The following is a 27,722-nucleotide window of genomic DNA, read 5'->3' as shown; positions in this document are numbered from 1 at the left end:
TAGTTGGAGAAAACTTATGAGCAAAACATTGTCTCCAATAGGGCATATCTGAGATTCCACACTAAGAATATTAAAATTCACACCAATTTTATCAAATATAATGTATTTATTTTGAAGCAGTATATACTAGTAGACAAGCCAGTAGTTTAGTTTAATTAGCAATTATAATGTACAACTTATTATACTAAATGAAAATCCCACATTGACATTTTGTCTAAGATATTTTATGATTATTCTGAGAGTGAGAGCCACAATTTAAGCAGCCTTTTCCTAAATTAGCCTAGTGATTAATTCCTGACACCACATCCTGTGCAATCACATAGACATAACATACTTCAGACAGCATTAATGGAACAAATTCATTCAACAAAGTTGATTAAATGTCCTATAAAGTGAATCCCATTCCCCCCGAGTGGGCGAGTGTTTTCAAGCCAGGGGCGCGGAAGGTGGGGGTGCGCCCCGTCCGGCAGGGAGGCTGCACTCCACGTCTTAGGACTTCCCACTTGGCGAAGTACGCAGGGTCCTGGGCACGCTCAGGAGATCCTCTTCTTACGTCCTCGGTCCCCTTCTGAGGGGTCACCTGCTGTGGCTTAGAGTCCTTCTCCAGATGTCCCACCATTGGCCCCCTGAGCTCTCAGGCTCCCAAGTCCTGAATATCCAAGGCCTCTTGTCTGTGACAGGAAATGATGTCCCCGTGTTAAGTTCTGTGGGCTGAATTTATTCAGAAAGGGATCTCTCTGAAGTTTAAAAAAGTGAAATTTACTTGCATTGTACTACAGAAATAAGAACATTAAAGATTTGTCTTTGGAGATCGACTAACTTGCAACTTTAGGGTCCTGGGAGAGGATAAGTATTGTATAAGTACTTTCATTACAGCATTTACAAAATGCCAGTTAGATTTCATAAGATGCAGAATTCTACAACTCCTACACCGGAAGAATGACAGATGATACTTGCATGAAACTGGCAACTATCTTTCAGGAAGCCCTAGGATTTATAAGATGCTTTGAGTGAGAGTAACCACAAAAAGCATTTGTGGATAGGGACAAGAGACTGCCACAAACCAAACACAGACAGGATGGAGAATGGCTGAGAAAGGAGAAGAGCACTGCTGAGGTGTCAAGTCTGACAGGAGGGCCAACTCCTGGAGATCAGATTCTCAAGTCCCAGCGGATGAGGGTCAGGGACCGCCCCCCACGCCTCCCCCACAGTTCTAGTGCCTCAAACCTCAAGGGGAGCTGGGAAGATCCAGCCTCACCTCTCTGGACTGCTGTAACCCTGAGCAGTGCTCTTAAAGCTTCGCAGAGTGCTGGGGGCAGCCGTGGAGGTGGGTGCTGGAGGGAAGAAGTCACTAAGCGGGTTCCGAGATTCCTGGACCTCCCCAAGGAGCTCAGGTTTAGACTAATGCATTCCGCTCCCCTAGCCCAGAGCTCTAAGATCTGGGTAACACAATCTAAAATAGGTTCTCTGAGTATCCTCACTACTGGAGAACGGTGAGATTTGGCTTAAATGGCAAGTTTTAATTGTGAGTGGCAATGAATTTTAGGTTTGATTACAGTGTATTTGCATATTTTCTTGCTATTTCTGGTAGGTTTTAAAATTACTGGTTCATTAACTATTAACAGAGGAATAATTCAGTAGAGGCAACTAGGAGGTTGAACAGGATCATTCTTCAGAAGTATCCAGCCTGGAAAGAGAAAGGGACCCAGGTTACACTGCTGGTTTACAAGCCCACCCAACCAGCCCTGGAATATGAACTCAGTATCAGGACTCTCGCAAACACCTCCTGTCTTAAGAGACTCTAAATGCACCGTATTAAAAGGCCCATGTCGTGCTAAGAAGTCTAAGCGTGGTTTGGGCTGAGGATAAATAATTATGCTCTCCTCCCAAAAACAACAATAACATCCGGGTGGTGACGGAGGTGGTATTCTGTCCAATATCAACGAGACGTCAGAATAGAGGCAGAGACTGAAAACACTCATTTACTGTCCTAGCACTGAGAATAGGAAGCTGAAGTTCTCCAGGAAATCTAAAAACTGATCAACGATTTTGTTGCTAAAATTCTGAAGTCGTACTGAGTTGAGTCCATGCCTACTGAGGCTGGAAGCGCTGCACGCCCTCAGGGTTCAAACATCAGACCTAATTTTCAAAGGCCTAATGACGGTGATTATTTTAAGCTTTTATATTTCTCAACTTTTTTAAACCCATAACCCCGACGATGCTTTCTGAAGCTCATATTAAGCTTTCTTGGAACTTTTTGTGTACGTGTATATGTATTTTTTAAATGCAGAGAGAAACTCCTCCCCACGCTGAGATTCTGACACGCTCCTTTTAGATTGATAATCACTGCTTTCAACTTCCCTTTTAAAAATGTTCCAATTCCATTCTAATTCTAGTGAATTAATAAAATCAAACTCAAGCATATAACAAAATAACTACTAAGTGCAGAAAAGCAAGTTCAAAAAAATGTTTGCAATTACAATAAATAAGGATTCCTCAAGCAAATTACTTAAAATAAAAGGTGGTTTGATAAAAAGAAGATAAAAGCTCAGAGAGAAGAGCAGAGAAGCAGGAAAGAGGAAAAGAAAACTAAGACTTTACCTAGTCTCATCCTGAATCCAATGTGCAAACAACCTGAACAGCTGACACGCCAGCCCAGACGAACAGACCTGAGAGGCAGAGCTGAAAGTGACCTGCGCCTCACTGATGCCCGCTCCCTCATCCTACACACGAGCGGCTGAGGCCCCAGGACGAGCTCAGAAAAGGCCCTGCCCAAAGTCATAATTAAATCCATCTCAGAGCCAAGAATCAAAGCTACATGTTCTTCTTCCCAGCTAAACGTTTCTATACAGTGCTGTTTCTCTAGACCCTAATAGAGAAAGATTTGTCTGCCAAACCCTTTTGGGAAAGAGCAAGATAGGCAGATAATGACGAGACCCAAGCACGCCTCAGGCCCCAGGCAGATGTGGAAGCGAGAACACAGAGTCCCCAAACTGTACACTATGCTTTGATTCCCTAAGTTTGCTATGATGAATTCTAAAGTCAAACTTCCCTTTGAAAGCAAAACAACTCAAAACAAAACAAAAAATGACTTGGAGATTTTTAGAAGATTATTCTCCAATTATGGAACTTAACTGAGTTCAGTGTCTAAATGGAGAACTGGTTGGCTGGCGCTTCCTCCAGGAGAACTGAACAGGTGGGGAAGAGGAAGGAGGTACGTGTGTGTCTGTCCTTTTTCTAGAAAGGACGTATGCTTCACCCGGATCCGGCTGGGCCACTACCTCTCCACATTTTCGAAGATTCCAGCAACCCAACCTCACCCTTTTAAAATTGTGGATAAGTTTTAACACTCTGATACTCTGGGCCAAAGCTCAAAAAAATGTCTGGAGACAAATACGTTAAGTATTCTTTTTACAAGAGCCCCTAAGCCTCCAACTATAGAAAAACAAACAACTAAAAGAAAACATACCGCAACTTGGCCAACTCTGTACATAGAAACAAAACAAAGAGTTCCTACCTCACTCTTAACAAAGCTGGGGCTTGAAACCTGCTGTTCATTGGACAACACAGTCTGTGAACTGCCAGAAAAATCAACAGGGCCTTTCTCCTCAGCACAGCTTGGTATTTCTGAGAAAACCCAAATGATTTCAAATGTAATTGATAGCTCCAATTCTTCTGAAGCTGTGATACTGTAAGATGAGCCAGCCCCCTTTCACATTTTAAACAAAATACAGCTATAAACACAGTTATTTCCATTAAATGCTTGAATCTTGTCTCTCCTCCAAGCCTGTCTTCACAGATAATGTCAGTGTTTTCAATGTATTTCCTCAGTTGGCTGGCAGAGAGCTCCAAGGACACAGTCACCTCCCCCGGTTCCATCTAAAGCTTCATTATCTTGGATTTTTTCCTTCACCCCTAGGACACACAAGCTGCCTTGAAAAGCCAGCTGTCACGGGGCCTCTTAGCAGGCCATGTCTATCATAACTAATCATCCAAGACAAACTTTATATAGTAGTCAGCTATGGAGGAAGAACGTTCAAGCTTCCTTCACTAAAAAGCTGCTTCACCACCACTACTGTCCACCACAGAATTCTCCGCCCCATTCCATGGCATGTTCATTTCATGCATATTAAAGAATGAAATGGAAACACCAAGAGCAAAAGGATCTGAAGGTGAGAAAGCGCAGAATTCTGCAAGCAAGTTCTGCAGTGTTTTAAACTTTTATCCCAGACGTCGGCAAATTTTTCCTGTCATAATTGAGGCTTTGTGGACCACACAGTCCCTGTGGCAGCCACGCAGGTCTGCGCCGAGGCACAAAAGCCGCCAGAAACCACAGCCGAGCCCGGGTGTGGCTGTGCCCCCACGAGACTTTACTTATAAAATAGGCAGCGATCAGGCAGGCTGTACTTCGCTGACCTTTAGATTCCAGAAGTTAATATAAGAGAGTTGATTTATAAAATTAGATGAACTCCCAAGAGAAAGAAAATGCACCCGGTAGCCATTCGGGCAGGACCAGAACGACTGGCGCCTCGTGAGTTATGGGGACTTACCTTGACCAGCACAGCCACCACAGCGCCCAGGAAAGTGAGTAACAGGAGACCGAGTTTTCCTTTGCTGAACTGTTTTAATAAGACAAATTTGGCCCAGTCCACCTTTGACTGGCTGTTGGGAGGGTATCTGAGTTTGTTAACAAATTCTCTCTTAAAATTTCTTAATAAACAGGAACGTTGATGAGAAAAAGTATCAAAACTGTGTTTTCCATGATAAGCTCCCATCCCACTTGAACCTGAAATAAAGAGAACAGACAACATAGGCTCCACTGTAGGTGACACAAGCTACTTCTCTGTCTAAACACTGACAGAGGAAACCCAGAGTACTCCCTGCTGTCTGGGATGCCCCCACTTAACTTCTCGGCCAGTCAAGTGGCTCTGAACTTTCAGGAAATTCTTCCCAGTATTCCCAGCAAGGCGAATCTCCCTTTCAAACAGGACGCTTTCCAAAGTAGGGCAAAGATTCACAGGTCTCTGGGGTGGTGGTGCCAAGGACCATGCCAAGCATGGAAATCCATTCTCTAAGTTAATTCTCACCACTGCTCCACTGTGTGAAGTGTCCCCACTCCCAATTCCAGAGAGGGAAGGGAGCTTAGCAGGGTCAGGCACTTGCCCAGGGTGAAAAATGCAAAGCCAGAAGGTGAGCCCAGATCGTCAGACCCTAAATGCTGTGTGCGTTCTTTTCCCACCATTCCCTGGGGCTTCATTTATCCACAGCCCTACTCACCCACTTGCCTCCTCTAAGCTCCTAGAGAGTAACAAGGACCAGGACAGCAGGGTCATGCAGCTGGGTGACCATAAGCCAGTGTAAGTCTCTGCCCTCCTCAAAAGCCATGCTCTGCGCCTTTCCCTTCCTCTCATCTACCATGTGTGCTGTGGATACACATGTAAGGCACGGGGCACAAGGCCTGGGCAACAGGGGGTCAAGGAAGCAGTGGACTGGGCCAGATGGCTGGTGTGTCATTTAGGTGACAGCTAAAGCTGAAGGAAAATTTGGCAATATGTATCAAAAGATATGTATTTTTAAAGAAAAAGCTAAACTGTATGCCAAAATATTAATAGTGTTTATGCCTGGGAGGTTACTACATTTTTCCTTTTAACTTTCTGTAGTGTTTTGTTTGCTTTTCTTTTTTTTTCCCCCAAAAGCCTATATTACTTTTAGGATGAAAAGGAAAAAGCATTTCATTTTTTAGGAAAAGTATAAGCCCTTTCAACACAGCAACTATACTTCTAGACATTTTTCCTAAGGAAATAATCAGAAACTACACAAAAATATATTAGAATCCTAATACCAACAAACTTGAAATCAAAAAAACCTATTACCAGAACCTAGTTAACCAAAGATGCTGCATTCTTATGATGGAACAGTATGCAGTTACTAAAATCATGACATGCAAGCATACTGACATGGGAAGACGTCACACTATATTGTCACATACAGGGTAGAAAACAATAGATATCATTTTTTAATAAAATACTCATGTTATTTGTGTATATGTGTATGCATATATATGCAAAGAAAGAATTTTAAGAACGTACGCCAGAGGTTATCTTTAAATACTAGAGTTACAGGTAATTAAATTTTTACTTTTTGCACTCTTCTATCTTTCCAAAGTTTTCTTTAAAAGACTGTATTCCTTCTGCAATTAGGGGGAAAATAGTTTGTTTTGTTATAAAGGGTATGGTCAATGATGCCAAAGGATACCTAGCCAAGCAAGAAGGGACTGAACCCAAGCCACCAGGTTTGCATTCGGCAGCACTGGTGACGTCACTTTGGCTGCAGCTGTGCTGTGGGAGCCAGGATCCTGCGGGGGACTGAGGAGCCAGAGACAGTGGAGTCTAATCTAACCCTTTAACAGTTTGGGCAGCGACACTACAATACTAACTCCAGCCCAGATTCCATGAGCTACCCTTTCCTTCTTCACCATCTCTCCTCTGGCAACACATTCACAATCCTTCAGCAAATCCTGTTGCTTGACTCCCCAAAATGTCCACTCCCTTTCCACTAGCTCCTCTGCCACCATCCTAGTCCAAGCCACCACCAGCTCCGGCCTGGATCCCATGATATCCCAACCCGGCCTCCACATACGCCGGGCACGGTGCTGAGCGGTGGCTGTTATGTTACATCCTAGAAAGGGACACGTGGCAATCATGGGAAGGAGGCCAGGATTTCCTGGCCATGGAACAAGCTTGCCTTAATCAGGAATAAGTGTTCCTGCAAAACTGAGCCACTGCATTCCTACGGAGTAATTTATTTATGCTATTACAGAGGGAGAGAATAAAGCAGGAACTTTTAAGACAGTGGCTTTATTGTTTGCTTTTCGCTATGAGAATTTTTACATATTTGCTATTTTATAATATCTAACTAGATAATAGAGAAGCCTACCACCTAGGCCCCGAAGTAAAAATAAAAAGTTGGCTCAATCATCTCAGGTATAAAAGAGACAGGCAGCTCCCAGCCCAAAGGGAGCAGCAGTGCCCAGGCCATGTCCACAGAGCATCAGGGAGAGTGAGTTTCTTTCTGCCCGTCCTCTCTAGAGCACGGGGGCTCTCCAGCTCTTCTCAAGCAGTGAGACAGTTCAGAGGCCGCTCGCCGCACACAGGGCTGGGGAGCAGCACAGGTGGAAACCGAGTACTACTTAATACGACCCCGAGCAGAGAGCAAAGAGACAAGAGAAACCCTTGGGCTGCTGTCCGCTCCCGGCACCATGAACTTGTCATTCACTACCTCACTTAAAGCAAAGACAGAGGCACCTTAATCAATGAATTTGAGATGTGATTTTTCACCAAAAATATCCCCTAAATCTGGGAGAAGGACAATAAACAAATAAACCAATGAAAGGAACAAAATAATTACAGACTGTGCTAAGTGCTACTAAGGATGGGAAGTGGGTGAGAAGACACAGACCCCTCAGCAGGGCCTGGTGGGGTGGCAGGAAAACTGAGTGTCCTCTAAGGAGAGGACAATCAAATGATTCGCGAAACAATGGGGCCTTCAGAAATGTCTGCTATGAACAGGAGAGAGGAATGCTCACCCACTCCTCCAAAGGGTAACGAGTTGAGCATGAAGTGCACTATGACGTCGTTGACTGTGACAGCGCCGCTGGATGTGCCCTCAATCATCCGTTTGACGAGCTGAGGACAGAACAGAGGCTCGGTGTCAGCAGCACCCGCAAACAGGCTGTGTGCCGGAGGGATGAACGTGCCAGCTGTGTGTGTCGGCACCACCACTCGAGTCTGTGCCCAACCCACAATCTAAGTGTTTTTCAGTTTAGCAAATATGTACTCAGACGATCTAACTTCTCAGACGCACACCTAGTACTGTGAGGAGTAGCACCAGACTGGTCTGGTTCACGCAACCTCCACCTAGAGCTGGACTACACCAAATGGCAGCAAAAGCCTTTTTTTTTAGGTGAGGAAGAGTGGCCCTAAGCTAACATCTGTGCCAGTCTTCCTCTATTTTGTATGTGGGACACCACCACAGCATGGCTTGATGAGCGGTGTGTACGTCCACACCTGAGATCTCAACCTGTGAACCCCAGGCTGCTGACGTGGAGTGTGTGAACTTAACTACTATGCTACCAGGCTGGCCCAAGCCTTCCTGCCACCACCCCCACAAGGGAATTTCAGTCTATATTCCAGGTTTTAAAAATTGTTAGTATTTCTCCATCTCTGCTCTAAATTATAGCACATACTTAATAGACATTTAGTTTTTATGAAATGCAAAAAGTATTTAAGATTAGCATCCTACTTTTGAAGAAATAAATGTTGGCCTAAGACCCAAATAGGCACAATAGCACCTGACTGGTAAATGCCATTTCACCTTGCTGCCAACAAGCCCTTGAGAGTTTCTCATGGTGGGCATAACAGCGGACTGTGGTCACAGCAGGTGACCCACTGCTGGGGAGTGCTCTCCTCTGACCTCCACCCTGGCCAGTAGACTTCAGGCTTCAGGGTTCCTGTCCACCACATTACCTGTGGTCATTTAAAATGTCAGACCGTTGTTTGTTAATAACCCCTTACTTCCTGAGCCCACCTCTGGTCTCACTTCACACAGCTCTATCTCCACAGCACTACGAGCTCCAGAAGCTGCTACACGACTACCTGTAGGTGACCACCAGACGCTCTCCGGAAAACATCTAGTTTGAGAACTCCTCAGACCTTGACTGGTCCCATCTTCCCCTTCTAGTTTTCCCTTTTCATCAGAGGGCTCCTGAACCTACCTGCCCACCTACTGTCCCTTGGGAGCAGCCAGTCACCTTGAATGAACCACGCAAATGAACGAGCCACGCAGAAAGTGGCGCAGCTGCTCGTCCTGGTGTGACGGTGTGACATCCTCCCCCGGCTGGTATGGTTCCTCTGCTCTAACAACAAAGTAATGGAACTGGAGAAACTAAGGTTCAGGATATCACAACCATTTCCATGACAGTGCCAGAGATCTGTCCACGCAGCCCCACTGAGTGGCTGCGAATGGCATCGGGGTAAGAGGGACTCTGACACAGGATGCCCTGTGGACTGATGTTGGAAAAGCTTTTGCTGGAACATACAAGTTGTCCAACTGTACAGAAGGTGTTTGTGAGTCAAAAAACTTGTGACTCTCACCCCTGAGGACTTGGCTCTACCCCCAGGGAGTAGGGGAAAGCTAACAGCAATAACCCTAGGGCCTCATTACCCAAGATGGCCATCTCTGAGTGCAGCCTCTCTCAGTGTGCTCTGCTGCTACACAAAATAAACCATCATCTGCTTTACAGCAAAGAAGGAACACAATTTATGACAGTGGCTTATGACAGTGACCTGTTCTCTGTAAAGTTTACCTTATCGTTATGAGAAAATACATAGAAAGCCAGGGGCTTTTCACGTTCATTTATGAATCTTATGGCCTCCTCTGCATTCTTTACAGACACTATTGGAAGAATTGGTCCAAAAATTTCTTCTTGCATCACCTTGCTTTCAGGATCAACATCAATAAGTACCGTTGGGGCTAAAAGGGAAATGAGCAAAATGAAAATGCTAAAGAAATCAGAAATGCAAAGCTGTCACCTTACATTTGTTCCATTGGGTCACCCATCCATCCCTTTCCTACTTCCACCCAAGCATTATCTACTGAAAAAAAAGCCCTGAGTATGTGGATGAACTGTGCAAATTAAATGTCCCCAAGTATGTGAATCAAGGTATCCTTGTGCAAACCAAGGGGAAGATACACTTGGATACATCCTACTCATATTTCACCCTGTCCACAGCCAGATTCATGTCCATATTCAGAACAGGAGGCTATATGTACGCCTTTCTGGAAGCACTGAGAGCCCTTCTGTGGATCAAATCAACACCACTTCTTAATTCAAGTGCTTCCTTACACTTATGACCTTTATTTCCACTCCATTAGGCAGATTAAGAAAACATACTTAAATGGTCAAGATTCCCTGACCCTTAGTTCAGTGTTCCATCCACTATGCGGAAGGGTCATAAGAAAAGAGGGCAATATGGACACTGAAGAAGCTACAGTGTCCCAGCAGCCATGCCAAGTAAGTCACCTGTTAGTGGTACTCAAAATGATCCTAGCAAGCTGGATTATCAACTAAAAGAGAAGACATCTGACAACAAGTTGGCTCTTTTCGTTTAGTGTCCTACTAGGTTATGCTGGCAACACGGCAGAGGATGGCTCTTTCTAGCACACCCCAGGGGTATACAAGTGCTAACCCAAATCTGCTGCCCGCTGCTTCCCTGGCTCAGAGAACTGATTGGGTTTGGGTGTCTACCCTCCTCTGCACAGCCATGTGCTCAGGTAAGGTGGCCCTGACTCCCGGTAGGTGAAAGGTCCTAACTAATTTGAACCAACCATGACAGACCTTTCCTCTTGCCACTGATGAGCCTAGAAGTGGGCAAAGTCATCATGCTGAGGCTGGAAGAACAGAAAGATGAAAGAATCAGGGATTTTTGAGGGTATTACTAAGCCACTGAATTAACAGGCTGGAAGTACCCCAGGACTGCTCATTATGAGAGAAAACATTTTTCCTTATTAAGTCCTTCAAGTTTTGTTTTTTTTTAAGTTGGGTTTTTGGTGATGTGCGGCATAAAAGGGGATAAGTAAAGCTATTTGGGGCAGCCTTTTTGCCAACGAAGTGTGTAATTCTTCTGTCACCTTATATGTTATTTTAGAAAAATGTGTTTAAAATTCAAAAGTAATATATATTCATGGCAAAGAATAAAAAAGACAAAAAGAAAGTAAACGACAAGGTCAAGCACAATAGATCAAAACATTGTTTCTGGGAACAGTACTACCATCAGCTAGTTGTGGAATTGTGACTAAGCTATTTCCTTCTTGGTGCCATTTTTCCAACCATAAATTAGAAATAATTCCATAAAGTTTTATTCTGCTTCTCAGGGTTGTTAGAAAAAAAAATTAGATAAAATATGTGCAAATACAAAAAACTAGTATAATACAGGTGGGATTATTAAACGCGTGTATCTCTCTCTATATGTAAAATCATCTTTAGTTTATAGCAAAAGCAGTATATCAGAAAGCAGTATTTAATGGTTTGTTAAACACTATAGATCTATAGATGCTTCAGTAGAAACCGTACTTTGAATTTTGAATTCTGACCTTTTCCCGGGCTAGCGACATCCAGTACGACGCTCTGCCGTGATGCTGGGCAGTGGCAGCGAGACGCAGCTCCTTGTCAGCACCGCCATCACGAGGGTGACCCACCATTCTGTACCCACCGACCATTGTGTGTTTCACTTTCGGTACAGTATTCAATTAATTACATGAGATAGTCATACTTAATTATAAAATAGGCTCTGTGTTAGATGATTTTGCCCAACTGCAGGCTAATGGCAGTGTTCCGAGCATGTTAAAGGCAGACGAGGCGAAGCTATGATGCTCGGGAGGTTAGGTGTATTAAACGCATTTTCCACTTACAGATATTTTCAACTTACGATGGGTTTATCAAGACATAACTCCATTGTAAGTTGAGGAAGATCTGTAGTCATTTATTTAGTGTCAGTAAATAGTCAATAAACACTGTCAAATTGCCATCTCCCCACAAGAAGGTGGAATTTCCATTACCTACATAGCGTGTGGCTTCATCGGTCTCTCCACCAAAAGCTATCTTTTGTCCTTCAAGCAAACTTAGTATCCTCTTAAAGTGACGAAGATTGATGATCCTTTCATAATCAGGAGATTCTTTTATATTTTCTCCATAAAATTCCTACGTAAAACAATAGTATTTAATTGTCACAAAAGATTCAAATTTCAATTTCTGTAATAAGCACAAAATCCACTCGCCCAAAAATCGATCTGGTTTTATACCACCCCTCAACCCCCAAGTACTTTCGTAGCAGTATAACAGTACTAAGTTTAAGCTTTTTGGAGCGTCAAGGGCAAGAATTAAAGCACACAGAGATCTCTCATTTTCCACGGTTTCAGGGGTTCACGCGGCTCTCTTGCAGTCTCTCTATGGGCCCTCCTGCGGGCTGAATGCGAGAGGAGGCAGAGGGGGAGGTCTTGCTCTGTGTCAGGGTCACCACCCGTTTAAGTATCAGCGGTGGCTGCTCTCCTCCTGCAGTGAATTGCTTACTGCAATGGAGACCCTATGGCCTGCAAAGCCTAAGATATTTACTATCTAATCCTTTACAGAAAAAGTTTGCTGAGCTTTTGTGCTATCTCATTGTTTTATCATCTTCTCTGGACTGGTATTCCACCAGTCATGGATAATAGGGAAACCACTCAAAGGATCAAAACACAATTTTGGTAAATTACCCAAGGTAAAAGAACCTCAAAAATCATATAATCAATAATTATTATGTAAAACATATGTATAATTAAGGAATTACCTCATCACTTCAACGTCTTGTTGAAAGCTCTTAATTGACTCTCAAATCAAAATGAGCACTGTTCATCCACTCTTCACAAACAGCCTCAGGTCTGGCTGGTAAAATCACCCAGGTGGCTTGTTGAAACGCACATTCCCGGGCCCTAACTCCAGAGTCAGCAACAGTGGTTTCCAATGCTGGGTGTACCTTAGAATCACCTGGAGATGCCAGACCAACTGACGCACAGTCTTCGGAGGGGAGGACTGGAAACTTTCCTTAAATGGCTCCCTGGTGAATCTTGGTCGAGAACCACTGTGTTAAGAGTATCAACTCCTCAAAGGCAGGCAGAGGGGCTCTTATTCCTTTGAGATAGAGTTCATCACCAACTCAGCTAAGCACAACTTTTCCAATTCCCAAGCACTGTCTGTCTCCCAGGCATCTTTAACCTCTCTCTCGGCCGTCCCATGTTCCCTGGATCTGGCCAGTTGTCCTTTCATGTTCCCCTTGTCTGGCGGCATCTTCAGTCCCATCACTAACGTCCAATTCCCACATCAGCTCCCTCAGCACCTAATGCCCAGTGACGCCCTGGAGCACCAGGCTTCCCTAGCTTCCCGGATACAACTTTCATTGTCTGATCATACACGTCATTCTTTGTTGTTCTTGATCCCTCCTTTCTGTGCTCAATTAGCACGTGTTGAGGGAACAATGATTGTTTCAGTAAGTTCCTCCACCCAGGGGGCTTAATGATCCCCTCCTACCAGTGAACTTGTAAGTGAGCAAAAGTGAAGCCATCTTGTTGGGCTAAATAGCCCCAGTCCCTCCTGTGTGACTACTCGATGCTCTGCATGAACTTTAAAAAATTCACATGCTCTCCTGATTTACAGCCTCCGCTTACTATATCTACTTGATATCTTGATATATTGATTAATGCCTGGAGCCCATCATGCATGGAGACCAACATCCTGGATCCCCTCCCTGACTGCCCATTTTCCCTATATAACTGCCTCAAGATTCTGTAATTTTTGAAGAGGTTTTTTTTTTTTTTATTGAATTAATGATAGGTTACAATCTTGTGAAATTTCAGTTGTACATTATTGTCTGTTAGTCGTGTTGTAGGTGCACCCCTTCACCCTTTGTGCCCACCCCCCAGCCCCCCTTTCCCCTGGTAGCCACTAATCTGTTCTCTTTGTCCCCATGTTTAAATTCCTCATATGAGGAGTCATACAGAGATCATCCTTCTCTAACTGGCTTATTTCACTTAACATAATTCCCTCAAGGTCCATCCATGTTGTTGCAAATGGGACGATTTTGTTCTTTTTTACGGCTGAGTAGTATTCCCTTGTATATATATACCACGTCTTCTTTATCCAGTCATCTGTTGATGGGCACTTAGGTTGCTTCCATGTCTTGGCTGTTGTAAATAATGCTGCAGTGAACATTGGGGTGCATGGGACTTTTGGAACTGCTGACTTCAACCTCTTTGGATAGATGCTCAGTAGTGGGATACCTGGGTCGTACGGTAGTTCTATTTTTAATTTTTTGAGGAATCTCCATACTGTTTTCCATAGTGGCTGCACCAGTTTGCATTCCCACCAGCAGCATATGAGGGTTCCTTTTTCTCCACAACCTCTCCAACATTTGTTACTATTAGTTTTAGTTATTTGTGTCATTCTAATGGGTGTAAGGTGATATCTTAGTGTAGTTTTGATTTGCATTTCCCTGATGCTCAGCGACGATGAGCATCTTTTCATGTGCCTATTGGCCATGCGTATATCTTCTTTGGAGAAATCTCTGTTCATTTCTCCTCCCCATTCTTTGATCGGGTTGTTTAATTTTTTGTTGTTGAGTTGTGTGAGTTCTTTACATATTATGGATATTAAGCCTTTGTCAGATGGATGACTTGCAAATTTTTTTTCCCAGTTAGTGGGTTGTTTTTTTGTTTCAATCCTGTTTTCCTTTGCCTTGAAGAAGCTCTTTAGTCTGATGAAGTCCCATTTGTTTATTCTTTCTGTTGTTTCCATTGTCTGAGAAGGCATGGTGTCTGAAAAGATCCTTTTAATACTGATGTCAAAGAGTGTTACTGCCTACATTTTCTTCTAGAAGCCTTATGGTTTCAGGTCTCAGCTTTAGGTCTTTGAACCATTTTGAGTTTATTTTTGTGACTGGTGAAAGAGAATGGTCAATTTTCATTCTTTTACATGTGGCTTTCCAGTTTTCCCAGCACCATTTGTTGAAAAGACTTTCTTTTCTCCATTGTATGCCCTCAGTTCCTTTGTCAAAGATTAGCTGTCCATAGATGTGTGGTTTTATTTCTGGGCTTTCAATTCTGTTCCATTGATCTGTGCACCTGTTTTTGTACCAGTACCATACTGTTTTGATTACTGTAGTTTTGTAGTATGTTTTGAAGTCAGGGATTGTGATGCCTTCAGCTGTGTTCTTTTTTCTCAGGATTGCTTTAGCAATTCGGGGTCTTTTGTTGCCCCATAAGAATTTTAGGATTCTTTGTTCTATTTCTGTAAAGTACGTCATTGGGATTCTGATTGGGATGGTGCTGAATCTGTAGATTGCTTTAGGTAGAATGCACATTTTAACTATGTTTATTCTTCCAATCCATCTCTTTATGTCGTCATCCATTTCTTTCAGAAAAGCCTTGTAATTTTCGTTGTATAGGTCTTTCACTTCCTTAGTTAAATTCACCCAAGGTATTTTATTCTTTTTGTTGCGATTGTGAATGGTATTGTGTTCTTCAGTTCTTTTTCTGTTAGTTCATTATCAGAGTATAGAAATGCTACTGATTTATGTACATTGATTTTATACCCTGCAACTTTGCTGTAGTTGTTGATTACTTCTAAAAGTTTTCCAATGGATTATTTGGGGTTTTCTATATATAAGATCATGTCATCTGCAAACAGCGAGAGTGTCACTTCTTCCCCTCCTATTTGGATTCGTTTTATTCCTTTTTCTTGCCTGACTGGTCTGGCCAGGACCTACAGAACTATGTTAAATAAGAGTGGTGAGAGAGGGCATCCTTGTCTCGTTCCTGTTTTCAGGGGGATGGCGTTCAGTTTTTGCCCATTGGGTATGATGTTGGCTGTGGGTTTGTCGTATATGGCCTTTATTATGTTGAGGTAGTCCCCTTCTATGCCCATTTTGTTTGGAGTTTTTATCATAAATGGCTGTTGGATCTTGTCAAATGTTTTCTCTGCATCTATTGAGATGATCATGTGGTTTTTATGCCTCAGTTTGGTGATGTGGTGTATCACGTTCACTGATTTGTGGATGTTGAACCATCCCCGTGTCCCTGGTATGAATCTCACTTGATCATGATGGATGATCCTTTTGAGGAATTGCCGTGTTCGGGTTGCCAAAATTTTGTTGAGAATCTTTGCATCTATGTTCATCAGCGATATTGGCCTGTAGTTCTCTTTTTCCGTGGTGTCCCTGTCAGGCTTTGGTATCAGCATGATGTTAGCCTCGTAGAATGTGTTAGCCTCCCTAATTTTTTTGGAATAGCTTGAAAAGGATAGGTATTAAATCCTCTCTGAAAGTTTGGTAGAATTCCCCTGGAAAGCCATCTGGTCCTGGGGTTTTAGTCTTTGGGATGCTTTTGATTGTTGTTTCAATCTCTTTCCTTGTGACTGGTCTATTCAAATTGTCTGCTTCTTCTTGAGTGAGCTTTGGGAGATTGTAGGATTCCAAGAATTTATCCATTTCCTCTAGGTTATCGATTTTGCTGGCATATAGTTTTTTCATAGTATTCTCTTATCATCTGTTGTATTTCTGCAGTCTGTTGTTATTTCTCCTCTTTCATTTCTGATTTTGTTTATTTGAGCTTTCTCTCTTTTTTTCTTTGTAAGTCTGGCTAGGGGTTTGTCAATTTCATCTATCTTCTCAAAGAACCAGCTCTCTGTTTCATTGATCCTTTCTACCACCTTTTTTGTTTCAATAAAATTTACCTCTGCTCTGATTTTTATTATTTCTCTCCTTCTGCTGACTTTGGGCTTTGTATGTTCTTCTTTCTCTAATTTGGTTAGGTGTAGTTTAAGATTGCTGATTTGGGATTTTTCTTGTCTGTTAAGATGTGCCTGAATTGCAATGAATTTTCCTCTTAATACAGCTTTCGCTGCATCCCATATGCGTTGGTATGGCACATTATCATGTTCATTTGTCTCCACATATTTTTTGATTTCGTATTTAATTTCTTCAATGATCCATTGCTTTTTCAATAGCATATTGTTTAGTCTCCACATCCTTGTGCCTTTCTCAGCTTTTTTCTTGCAATTAATTTCTAGCTTTATAGCATTATGAGTGGAGAAGATGCTTGTTATTATTTCAATTCTCTTAAATTTGTAGAGATTTGCCTTGTTTCCCAACATATGGTCTATCCTTGAGAATGTTCCATGCGTGCTTAAGAATGTGTATTCTGCTGTTTTTGGATGGAGTGTTCTATATATGTCTATTACGTCCAACTGTTTTAGCTTTTCATTTAGCTCCACTGTTTCTTTGTTCATTTTCTGTCTGGATGATCTGTCCATTGATGTGAGTGGGGTGTTGAGGTCCCCAACTATTATTGTGTTGTTTTTGATATCTTCTTTTAGGTTTGTTAATAGTTGCTTTATGAACTTTGGTACTCCTGTGTTGGGTGCATAGATATTTATAAATGTTATTTCTTCTTGATGAAGTGTCCCTTTGATCATTATATATTAGCCCTCTATGTCTCTCTTTACCTGCCTTATCTTGAAGTCTGTTTTGTCTGATATAAGTATTGTGACACCTGCTTTCTTTTGTTTGCTATTAGCTTGGAGTACTGTCTTCCACCCCTTCACTCTGAGCCTGTGCTTGTCCTTGGAGCTGAGGTGTTTTTCCTGGAGGCAACAAATTGTTGGATCTTGCCACTCTGTGTCTTTTTATTGGTGAGCTCAATCCGTTTACATTGAGGGTGAGTATTGATGCATGAGGGCTTAATGCTGTTATTCTGTTGCTCGTTTTCCGGTTTTCCTGTTTTCCTTTGTTTCTCATCCTGTGTGTTTTAGCCTACCCACTGACTTCTGCAATTTCTTATACTGGGTTTCTTAGACTTTTCCTTATTTATGTTTTGTGTCTCTGTTCTGTTTTTTAGTTTAGTGGCTACCCTGGAGTTTGTATTCAGAATCTCACGTATAACATAGTCCATTTTCTGGTGGTCTCTTACTTCCTTAGCCTAGACTGTTTCAGTCCCTTTCCTCCTCCCCTCCTAAATTATTATTTTCATCTCTTATTCCAACTTGTGATGTGAGTTTGTGGTTAGAGTGCTAAGATTATCTATGATTTGGTGATTTCCTTCCCTTCATCCTAATGCTATAGTTGAATATTTGCTATCCTATTCAAATTCTATCAATTTGTCTCCCTACTCTGCGTTTTATGACCCCTTTCTCCCTTTCTTTCTTTTTTCAGGTATGAGAGCCTTCTTGAGGATTTCTTGTAGTGGAGGTCTTGTGACTACAAAGTCCCTTAGCTTTTGTCTGTCTGGAAAATACTTAATTTTTCCCTCATATCTGAAGGATATTTTTTCTGGATAGAGTATTCCTGGCTGAAGATTTTTATCCTTTAAAGTTTTGAATATGTCACTCCATTCTCTCCTAGCTTGTAAGGTTTCTGTGGAGAAATCTGCTGAAAGTCTGATAGGGGTTCCTTTGTAGTTATTTTCTTCTGCCTTGCTGCCCTGAGTATTCTTTCTTTGTCCTTCATTTTTGCCAGTTTCACTACTATATGCCTTGCAGTAGGTCTTTTTACATTGACAAATCTAGGAGATCTGAAAGCTTCCTCCATACACATTTCTCTCTCAATCCCTAGATTGGGAAGTTCTCTTCTATTATTTCGTTGAACACACTTTCTCCTACATTTTCCTTTTCCACACCCTCAGGAATTCTGATGATTCTTAAGTTGCATTTTCTCAGTGAGTCGGCTATTTGTCTCAGATTTTCTTCAGTTTTTTAATTCTTAGTTCTCTTCCTTCCTCTGTGTGGAGCCATTCAGCCTGTCTATCTTCAATTATGCTAATTTGCTCCTCCATGGTGTCTACATGGGCATTCAGCGAATCCATATTCTGTTTTATCAGATCCACTGTATTTTTCATCTCTAGTATTTCTAATTGATACTTATTTATAATTTCGATCTCTTTTGTGAAGTAACTCCAGAACTCGTTGACTTGTTTCTCTATATTTCCTTTACCTCATTGACTATTTTGAGGATAGCTATGTTGAAGTCATCTTCACTTAGTTTACCCATTTCCAAGCCCTCAGGACCTACTTCTGTATTTTTATTGTTTTCCTCTTGGACTGGAGCTTTTATAAATTGCTGGATGGTAGAGGAGCGGTTTTTCAACATGATGGGATTATTCGGCTGCAATAACAGCCTGTTGCCACTAGATGGGGGTCAAGAGGCTTGTTTTCTGAGCCTCCAGCCACAATAGCAGCGGGCAGCATGGGTTGGGGAAGGAGGGGCACCCTCACTCATGCGGACCTGGATTCGGATCAGCTCTCACTTTCTGGTCTCCTGGGGCCCTGGGTTGCTGGGGTTCTTCCACATGAAAGCTTTCCCCTGTTAGAGGGTTTCTGCTGCTCGGGAGGTGGGAGTCCTGGACAATCCCGGACGCGCGGCCCCTCCCCCGCTGCTTCCCGCACCCGCGGCAGCGATCCCAGCCTCTAGAGGTGGGAGCAAACTTCTCTCCTACCCCGTTCCAGGTCCTCTGAGTGGGGCTCCAGCCTTTCCACCTTCCATCGTTTGGCTGCTGTGGGACTGTGACGATTTCTGTTATTAGGATTTTTTCTTTGGTTGGAAAGCAGTTGCTCTTTTTGGTTGTAATTTGGAGGGGAGAGTGTCCTGGGTGAGCTCACGCCACCATGTTGCTGACCGAAGACGGGTTTTTGAGACATTAGTCACTCGTCTTCCAATTAGCCTGCTAGTCTAAACTTCCTTTCCTGATCCCTAACTTGTGATTAATTGGCTCAGATCATGGTGAGCAGGGCGAGCCCAGTGCTCAGTATCACACGGAGTCATCACATTCCTTTTGTGCAATCCACATCCTACATTTCTTCAAGGCTTAGCTTAGGACACTAGCACACAGCCTTCCTTGATTCCCCTGCTACAGATCTTTAAACACCCTAAAAGATTGATAAGCATGTCAAGAATATACAATAAACAGGTACTTAATTAACTCACTTCTCCAAACTCTTGGCCTTCCTAAACTCTCTACATACACAAGAACTGATAACCTTAATCAGCAATGGCTAATATGCCAAAGGGCCTCTGACTGAATTCAAAGGAGTGGGAACATTCTTGCAAAACCACCAAACAATTTTTTTTAAAGCATGTGCCACAACATGCTTAAAAGCGTGTTTCATCAACAAATCAAGTAGACAGTCCAAGTGTGTCCAACAGCAAGCTAACATTGCCCCAGCAGACATTCTATGAAAGGTGCACAGACCATTTTTAATTAGACAATAAGTTAACTCAGTCATACCGACCACTGGAATTTTCCGGGGGAGGAGGGAACAGGGATGCTGCCTGCAAACAGTCGATTTGACTCTGTATCTCAATAAACCAAGAGAATGAGATGTGCCACACACAAACCTTCACGGTCTCCTTCACCTTCTGCACGATTTGATTCTGGAGGGATGACTCACAGAGGATGTAGTCAGGAGCAACGCAGGTTTGGCCGCAATTCATGTACTTCCCCCAGGCGATGCGTCTGAAGGGAAAAAACGCAGAAGAGCCACAGAATTCAGTCTACTATTCATTTGTTACATAATTCTGTGTTGTTTGAATGTTTTGGAACTAGCATGCATTCATAGAGTTACTTGGTAATCTTTATAAAAAAGTAAAATGTTGTGAAAACTCATCTCTAAATCAGCTGGTTGGAACTTGGAATGCATTTTCCAACTGAAGTAGAATATTCTAAGCAGCAGGGAAATTCTCAGGCCAGCTCCAGGGAAATAGTACTTTATAAGCAGTTAAGCCATTATCTGCTGCAGGAAAAGAGAGAAACAGCCTCCCGACACCCTCTTCCTCCTATCAGTCCCACCAAAAGGACATGCAGGATGAGAGGCGTTCACACAGACTCCACCTCTCCTGGTGGCTTTAGATCCTGCTGGCAGGATGTTCAGGTAACAAAGCAGGACAACGGCTGGCCTGTGAGACCAGCCTCTTCTACGTGGAGCCCCTCCCCAATTTGGAAAGCCATGCCCACGTACAGATCAAAGTCCAAGACCTGAACAGTCACAAACAGAGGGTCTCGTGTTCTGGCAGGCAGACTTTACTTATGAAGCCAAGCTGGACCCCAGCCTAGCTCCCTACACCTCCTCCTCGCCCCATCTCTGAAGAGGAGAGAAAGCCATACCACCCTGAGCTCACAGTCAGTTCTGGGTTTTGGTGCTTCCTGGTAGCTAAACTTGATTGAGCAGAGAAAACCTGAAACCTTTTGTTTTCTAGTTCCCAGAAGCAAGATTCTATTCTAAGTCAAAAGATGAATAATACTGGTTTTGTCAAAAAAGAAACTCAGTTAAGAGATCAAAATAATACCCTTTTTGGGGCCGGCCCCACAGCCGAGTGGTCAAGTTCACGCACTCTGCTTTGGCAGCCCAGGGTTTCACCAGTTCGGATCCTGTGCACAGACATGGCACCACTCATCAGGTCATGCTGAGGCGGCGGGCCACGTGCCACAACTAGAAGGACTCACAACTAAAATATACAACTATGACCATAAGGCTTTTAGAAGAAAATGTAGGCAGTAACACTCTTTGACATCAGTATTAAAAGGATCTTTTCGGACACCATGCCTTCTCAGACAAGGGAAACAACAGAAAGAATAAACAAATGGGACTTCATCAGACTAAAGAGCTTCTTCAAGGCAAAGGAAAACAGGATTGAAACAAAAAAACAACCCACTAACTGGGAAAAAATATTTGCAAGTCATCCATCCGACAAAGGCTTAATATCCATAATATATAAAGAAATCACACAACTCAACAACAAAAAATTAAACAACCCGATCAAAGAATGGGGAGGAGAAATGAACAGACATTTCTCCAAAGAAGATATACGCATGGCCAATAGGCACATGAAAAGATGCTCATCATCACTGATCATCAGGGAAATGCAAATCAAAACTACACTAAGATATCACCTTCCACCCATTAGAATGACAAAAATAACTAAAACTAATAGTAACAAATGTTGGAGAGGTTGTGGAGAAAACGGAACCCTCATATGCTGCTGGTGGGAATGCAAACTGGTGCAGCCACTATGGAAAACAGTATGGAGATTCCTCAAAAAATTAAAAATAGAACTAACGTACGATCCAGCTATCCCACTACTGGGTATCTATCCAAAGAACCTGAAATCAGCAATTCCAAAAGTCCCATGCACCTCTATGTTCACTGCAGCATTATCTACAATAGCCAAGATGTGGAAGCAACCTAAGTGCCCATCGACTGATGAATGGATAAAGAAGATGTGGTACATAGATACAATGGAATACTACTCAGCCATAAAAAAGAACAAAATCGTCCCATTTGCAACAACATGGATGGACCTTGAGGGGATTATGTTAAGTGAAATAAGCCAGTTAGAGAAGGACGATCTCTGTATGACTCCACTCATATGAGGAATTTAAACATGGGGACAAAGAGAACAGATTAGTGGCTACCAGGGGAAAGGGGGGCTGGGGGGTGGGCACAAAGGGTGAAGGGGTGCACCCACAACACGACTGACAAACAATAATGTACAAATGAAATTTCACAAGATTGTAGCCTATCATTAACTCAATAAAAAATAATAAAGAAAGAAAGAAAGAAATGAAATAAAATATACAACTATGTGCTGGGGAGATTTGAGGAGAAAAAGCAACTAAAAAAAATAACAACACCCTTTCTGTTGAGCATTTAAATATTATCAGGCACATATACTATTACTCTAGATTACCTACTTCGTGGATCACCTACCAGCAGAACAGTAAACTTTCTTGCCAAATTTAGAATCCTGATAACAGAAAGAAATTGTTCATAGCACCTAAGGATAATCATGTGGCGTCCAGATCTATCGCTCATCTCTTCTGGCTATGGCACCAAGAGACAGTTAAGAATCCTGTCACTCCTCAGGACGTCAACCACCAACACTTAATGGCGTCTCTCAGAACCAGGAGGCACAGGGTTCCAGTGCAAAGACGATACACCGACCTGTTTGGAAAAGTCTCTGCTGAGCCTGGAAAACCTCTGATAACCAGAGAGCCAGTCTCACCTGCAGGCGACATCCAGGTCACAGTCTCTGTCAACGTAGCACGGACTCTTACCCCCAAGTTCAAGAGTCACAGGGGTCAGATGTTTGGCAGCAGCTTCCATGATAATTTTTCCAACCATAGTGTTTCCCGTATATAAAATGTGGTCAAATTGCTGCTTGAGAAGTTCTGTGGTCTCCTCGACGCCACCATTAACAACAACATACAGGTCCTTAAAGAAAGAAGAACATAAACACCTGCATCACCAAATTAATCCTATTGTCTAACGTGAGCAATTTCTTCAACATAAACATGTAATAGTCAGGAAAACCAGAAGACAGAGATCAGCCCTTATAGTGTCAGAAGGGGGAACTGGAGGAGGACAAGGGGAGAACAGAGTCTCAAGGCATCTGAGACCCAACGACCAACAGTGGAACTGACCAGACAGTCCAGCATTTTCCACATGAGCCCAGCAACGAAGACACAAAAGAGGGAACAAATGGTTGGATTTGACCAGCAAAATGCGCGAGATGGGGGCTGTGCAAGTTGAGGATTTTGGTCAGAAAGTGGCTGCTGTCAAGGATCACAGGACAGGCCTCAGCTGAGTATCTTAAACTGAACATTCTCTTTTTACACAACACAGTGCAGGGCTTGGTGCATGGCAGGAATCAAGCACATGTCTGCTGAAGCAATGTACGCAAAGCACAGCAGGTGAGAGCACTTGCTCGTGAAGTCAGATCTGGACTAAATCTGGGCTTTGTCACTAGCTTATGTGGCCTTTGGCAAGCTACTGAACACCTCTGAGCCTCACTTTCCTCACCTGTTACTGGGGAGAAGTCACAGAGTTTTGGACGGAGCCCTTATGTACACTGCTATTATTAACAACTTTATAAAAGAGAACATCTTGGATAATAACAGCATGAAAAGCAATGACAGAGAACAGACGGCAAGGAAGGAAGATAGCAGGAGATGTTCAAAAGACTCTGAGGGGTGGGAGTGAAATAAAAGCTCGCTGTGGAACTCATGTTTCCACTTGATCTCCTGTTAATTAGGAGGGCTAACTAGCTCTCATTCATTTCATAGTTCAACTGCCCACAAATGTTTCAAGTTTTACCTTGCATAAGGCTTACCTACAGGGCATATGGGATCGGTACCCCAACAAGCTAAGTGAGGCAGGGCAGGCATTATTTCCCCACCTGGACAGAGTCATAGTGAAGAATTTATCCCCAGTGAGGTGGAAAGTAAGACCTTCCACCTCTATCTTCTGGTTCCAAACACCACTCAGTCCATGACATCTCAGTAACCATGAACTGGATAACCATAGCTATTAGAACAAAATTGTTCTGTAGACTGCTGTAGCACTGAGAAGACAACAAAGGGAACAATATTATTCCAAGAGCTGGAGTTGGCCTCTGGATTATTTTAATGCATACAACTCCAGTTATGATATTGTAAAGTTGTCTTTCAACGAAAGCCAAATGAAGACTCCCCCCGAAGCAATCCTGTGTAGAACTAAGCAGTCCCGATTTCATGACAGCAATATACACTTCCTCTCTAGGGGGGCACGAGAACCTCCGCTTTGAACAGAGAGGAGCCACTCTATGACTGAGGAGATCACTTTCCTGACTCAGCTTTTGACACTCGTAAATGCCAGCGCTTTAACTCCAAGAGAGGGTCCATACTCTGGTTCAGGATGCCATTTTTTTCCTGTAGTTTTAGCGCCACAAACATGCCCATTTTAAAAGCAGAAGTGTTCCCATACAGCCACACCCCATTAAGACAAAAGAGATCATCAGCACGCAGCTCGGCATCAGTCCCTCATTAAATAAGTCACTAAAAGAATACACTTAAAATCACGTTAGGGAAAATAAAGGTTAATTCAAAATGCCAAATGGCAGAAAAGGATCTGTAAATAGCCAGGGTGACAATGAAGCCATAGGCCTAAATATATTGTGTAGCCACAAGAGCTGAGTTATTCCACAGTTTGATTTGGAGCTTAACTTTTATTAAGCCAATTACTGGAGGTTTAAGGAAACTGCAAACAGACCCCCAGCCCTCAGTGACAGGCACTAGTAGGAAGATCAAATGCGTGCTCTCCACAATAAACAGACGTGTCAACGAGGGGTCCAGACATTCTTACCTGGTCTAAATACTGAGGGAGCAGCTTAGCCAAGATCTTGGCTGTATTTTCACTTACTTCAGAAGGCTTCATAATCACAGCATTTCCTAAACAAAGAAAAAAGCAAGATGGTTCTGTTGAATACCTGAGTAACTTTAATACCTACCAAAACGGTGTTCATGTGGGGAATACTGCTACTCCAATTACCTCTGCAGCTCTTAATTCTGCTCTCTCTCATAATGAGCATAAGAGCTCGTCTCACTTTCTCTCTCAAATGCCAACTCCTTAGTTCTCACCTTCAGGTCACTGACAATAGGCTCCGCCAGCCTCCCCGACTCTTCCAGCTTTCTCTCACTTTTCTCCCACTCCACCCTTGGATTTTCCTGTTTTCCCTGCAATTATTGGCAAACAAGCTTGTCAACATAAAGCTGTTGACCCCGATCCTCCAGAAGTGAGAAATTAATCTCTTGGCATTGGCTACACACTCAAGCTTCTATTATTCCCATAGATCTTATGTGAATGAAGAAACTGGTCACACAGAATCAAATGGTTCATTCAAGGCCAGAGTCAGCTACTGAAACCACATTAGAAAATGGACGCCTGACTCCAAACCCTGGGCCTGTTGACTTATGCCTTTATAGTCCCACAGGTTCATTCCCCAGGTGCTTTGAAAAACAGCCACCATGCAAATCTCCTCTGGAGGCCATTTAAAAAGATAATATTTATAAATTCTCAACACACTAGTGGGGTATTGAGCAAACCAGCAAAGCAAATGCATTTAATTAGTCACTATCGTTAACGTACAACCAGTATGAGAAAATAAGCCCCTCTAAAAAGGTATAAAGATGTAAGCTGACATCAGACCTGCAGCAATGGCTCCTATCAGAGGTTGAATGAGGAGAACAAGGGGGTAGTTCCAAGCTCCAATAATCAGTACAACTCCCAGTGGCTCTGGCTGAATGTAGGCCTCATCCAGCATGATGAGCATGTTCTTCTTAGCTGGTGTAGCCTTAACCCATTCAGGAAGCTTCTCCAGCACAAGGTCAATCTCCCCAAGAAGAGTAAGGAATTCCTGAATGTATGCATTGAATTCACTCTGTTATAAGAGAACCACAGTTAACCTTGCATGAGTATCATACACTTAGCCCTGAATGTCAGAAACTTCAGGCCAGGCACAGCTGCAGTGACAACGGGCGTAATCAGGCTAGTTGGTGTGCCTTTTGGGTTCCTTTTAAAAGCTTGAAGCCCTCAACAAAGACTTGTTAGTTCCCTAATATAACTTCATCCCTCTAAATCCTTCTTTAACGATCCAAGCCACTTTAAACTCAGGCTCAAACACTACCTCTTTCAGGAAGACTTCCCCGATTAACGACAGCCTGCCTGATCACACTTTATAAATCATAGCAATTATGCTTTTCACCTGTACCTTAATATTTCACCCCTAATACACTCGTTTATAACAGCACTCACATTTTTTTCTATGTCTATTTTGTTTTCCAATCAAATTTAAAACTCTCAAGGGCAAGGAACTTACTGTACTTCTTTAGTAATACCGTATGTGCACACACTCACATACATATCTGATACTTGTAGAAGGAAGGACTCAGACTCTGAGATCTTAATTATCCCATCTTGTTTATTTGGTATCACAGCCCCTCTCCACCGGAAGTACTATAAAGGGAAGTTTATAGTTACTGTTGCTACTACTCCTCAAAATAATCTTTGATTGGGAGGAAGTGAGGGAGGCTCTCAAAGCCAGAGCAAGGCCTTGTTATCCCTGGAACGAAAATAAAAAAGTAAAAACAAAGTAATAACAACATTATTAGAAAACGCAGGGGAATATATTTAGACTGTAAACGCTACCCAAAACCTTGCAATTCAAAGCGTGCTTCCAAAACAGGCAGCAAGCTACCACCTGGGAGCTCGTCAGAAACTTCGAATCTCAGACGCCCTCCCAGACCTACTGAACCGTAATTTGCATTTTAACAAGATACCCAGGTGATTCGCCAGTTTGAAGAGCACTGACCAAAAACACTAAGTCAGGGAGGAAAATTTGAGTGCAACGACAACCAAAAAACCTGTCTACAAAAGAAACCGTTAACGAAGTTAAAAGACAGACAGGAGAAAAGTATCTCCAATACATTAAACTGACAAATTACCGAAATGAAGAACACACAAAGAATCCCTACAAATAATTAGGAAAAGGATCATAAATGCAACAGGAAAACAAGCAAGAATATAAAAGGCAATTCACAAAAGAAGAAAAACAGAGGCCAGAAGACACACACACGTCTACGTGTCTGCAGATCCGCCCAACAGGGACTGGCTCTAAGCAAGGCAGCAGGATAGGGAGGGCCAGGAAAATTTTTGCTTTATCTGAACTGCTGCAGATAATACTCGCATAGTGCTTGCGTAATCAAAAATAAATTTAACAAGCAAAAGCTCGGGCGGAGCGCGGTCTGCAGCGGGGTAGCAGGAGCGGGGGTGCAGGCTCCGCCGCCGCGCGCCTACCTTGCGCAGGTCGGCGCCGATGGCCGCCACGATGTCCTTCTCGCGCTCCTGCAACATCCTGCGCAGGGCCTCCAGCTGCTGCAGCCGGAACCTCAGCGGTCGCGACCGGCCGGACAGGAAGGCATCGCGAACCCGCTGGACTTGGTGCTCCATGGCCTTGTCCTGAGGAGCGGCGTGGCGCCGGGTCGCGACGGGCAGGACGGACGCGAGCTCTGCCCTCGGTGCTCCGCCGCTCGCTCTGCTCTCCCGACGTCCAAGCCCAGCAGCCAGACCTCTGCCCGGCGGGGCTGGGCTCGGCCCGATCCGCGCGCCTATTGGTCGGCGCGGGCCACGTGGCCCCCGCAGGCGCTCGCCGGCCCCGCCCTCCGCGGGCTCCGACGGCAGCGCTGCGCGTGCGGGCTGTGGCCGCGTGGGCTGTGGGCGGGGGTCGTCGGGGCGCAGGACTAGGGACCAGGCGCCGGGAGAAGTGGGCCAGGGC

General features: G+C 43.4%; 1 protein-coding gene across 2 annotated transcripts; it reads right to left on the bottom strand.

The window, feature by feature from the left end:
* Positions 1-86: 86 nt before the first annotated feature.
* ALDH3A2 (aldehyde dehydrogenase 3 family member A2) lies at positions 87-27,524 on the bottom strand. 2 transcript variants are annotated; one of them, XM_046675160.1, is made up of 11 exons: positions 27,245-27,524; positions 25,598-25,829; positions 24,755-24,840; positions 22,638-22,846; positions 19,974-20,091; positions 11,617-11,758; positions 9,365-9,531; positions 7,586-7,685; positions 4,551-4,786; positions 3,518-3,627; positions 87-1,687 (listed from the first exon to the last, which is right to left on the bottom strand). In XM_046675160.1, the coding sequence occupies exons 1-11, from the start codon at positions 27,395-27,397 to the stop codon at positions 1,666-1,668; spliced, it is 1,575 nt and encodes a 524-aa protein (XP_046531116.1). In that variant the 5' UTR covers positions 27,398-27,524; the 3' UTR covers positions 87-1,665. The 2 variants fall into 2 exon arrangements, with proteins under 2 accessions (XP_046531116.1, XP_046531117.1); XM_046675161.1 differs by lacking the exon at positions 3,518-3,627 and having other exon boundaries at positions 27,245-27,520.
* Positions 27,525-27,722: the final 198 nt, after the last annotated feature.

The sequence above is a fragment of the Equus quagga genome, chromosome 11 (genome assembly GCF_021613505.1).
Source record: "Equus quagga isolate Etosha38 chromosome 11, UCLA_HA_Equagga_1.0, whole genome shotgun sequence".
NCBI lineage: Eukaryota > Metazoa > Chordata > Mammalia > Perissodactyla > Equidae > Equus > Equus quagga.
This window is presented reverse-complemented; position numbering and strand designations above follow the sequence as displayed.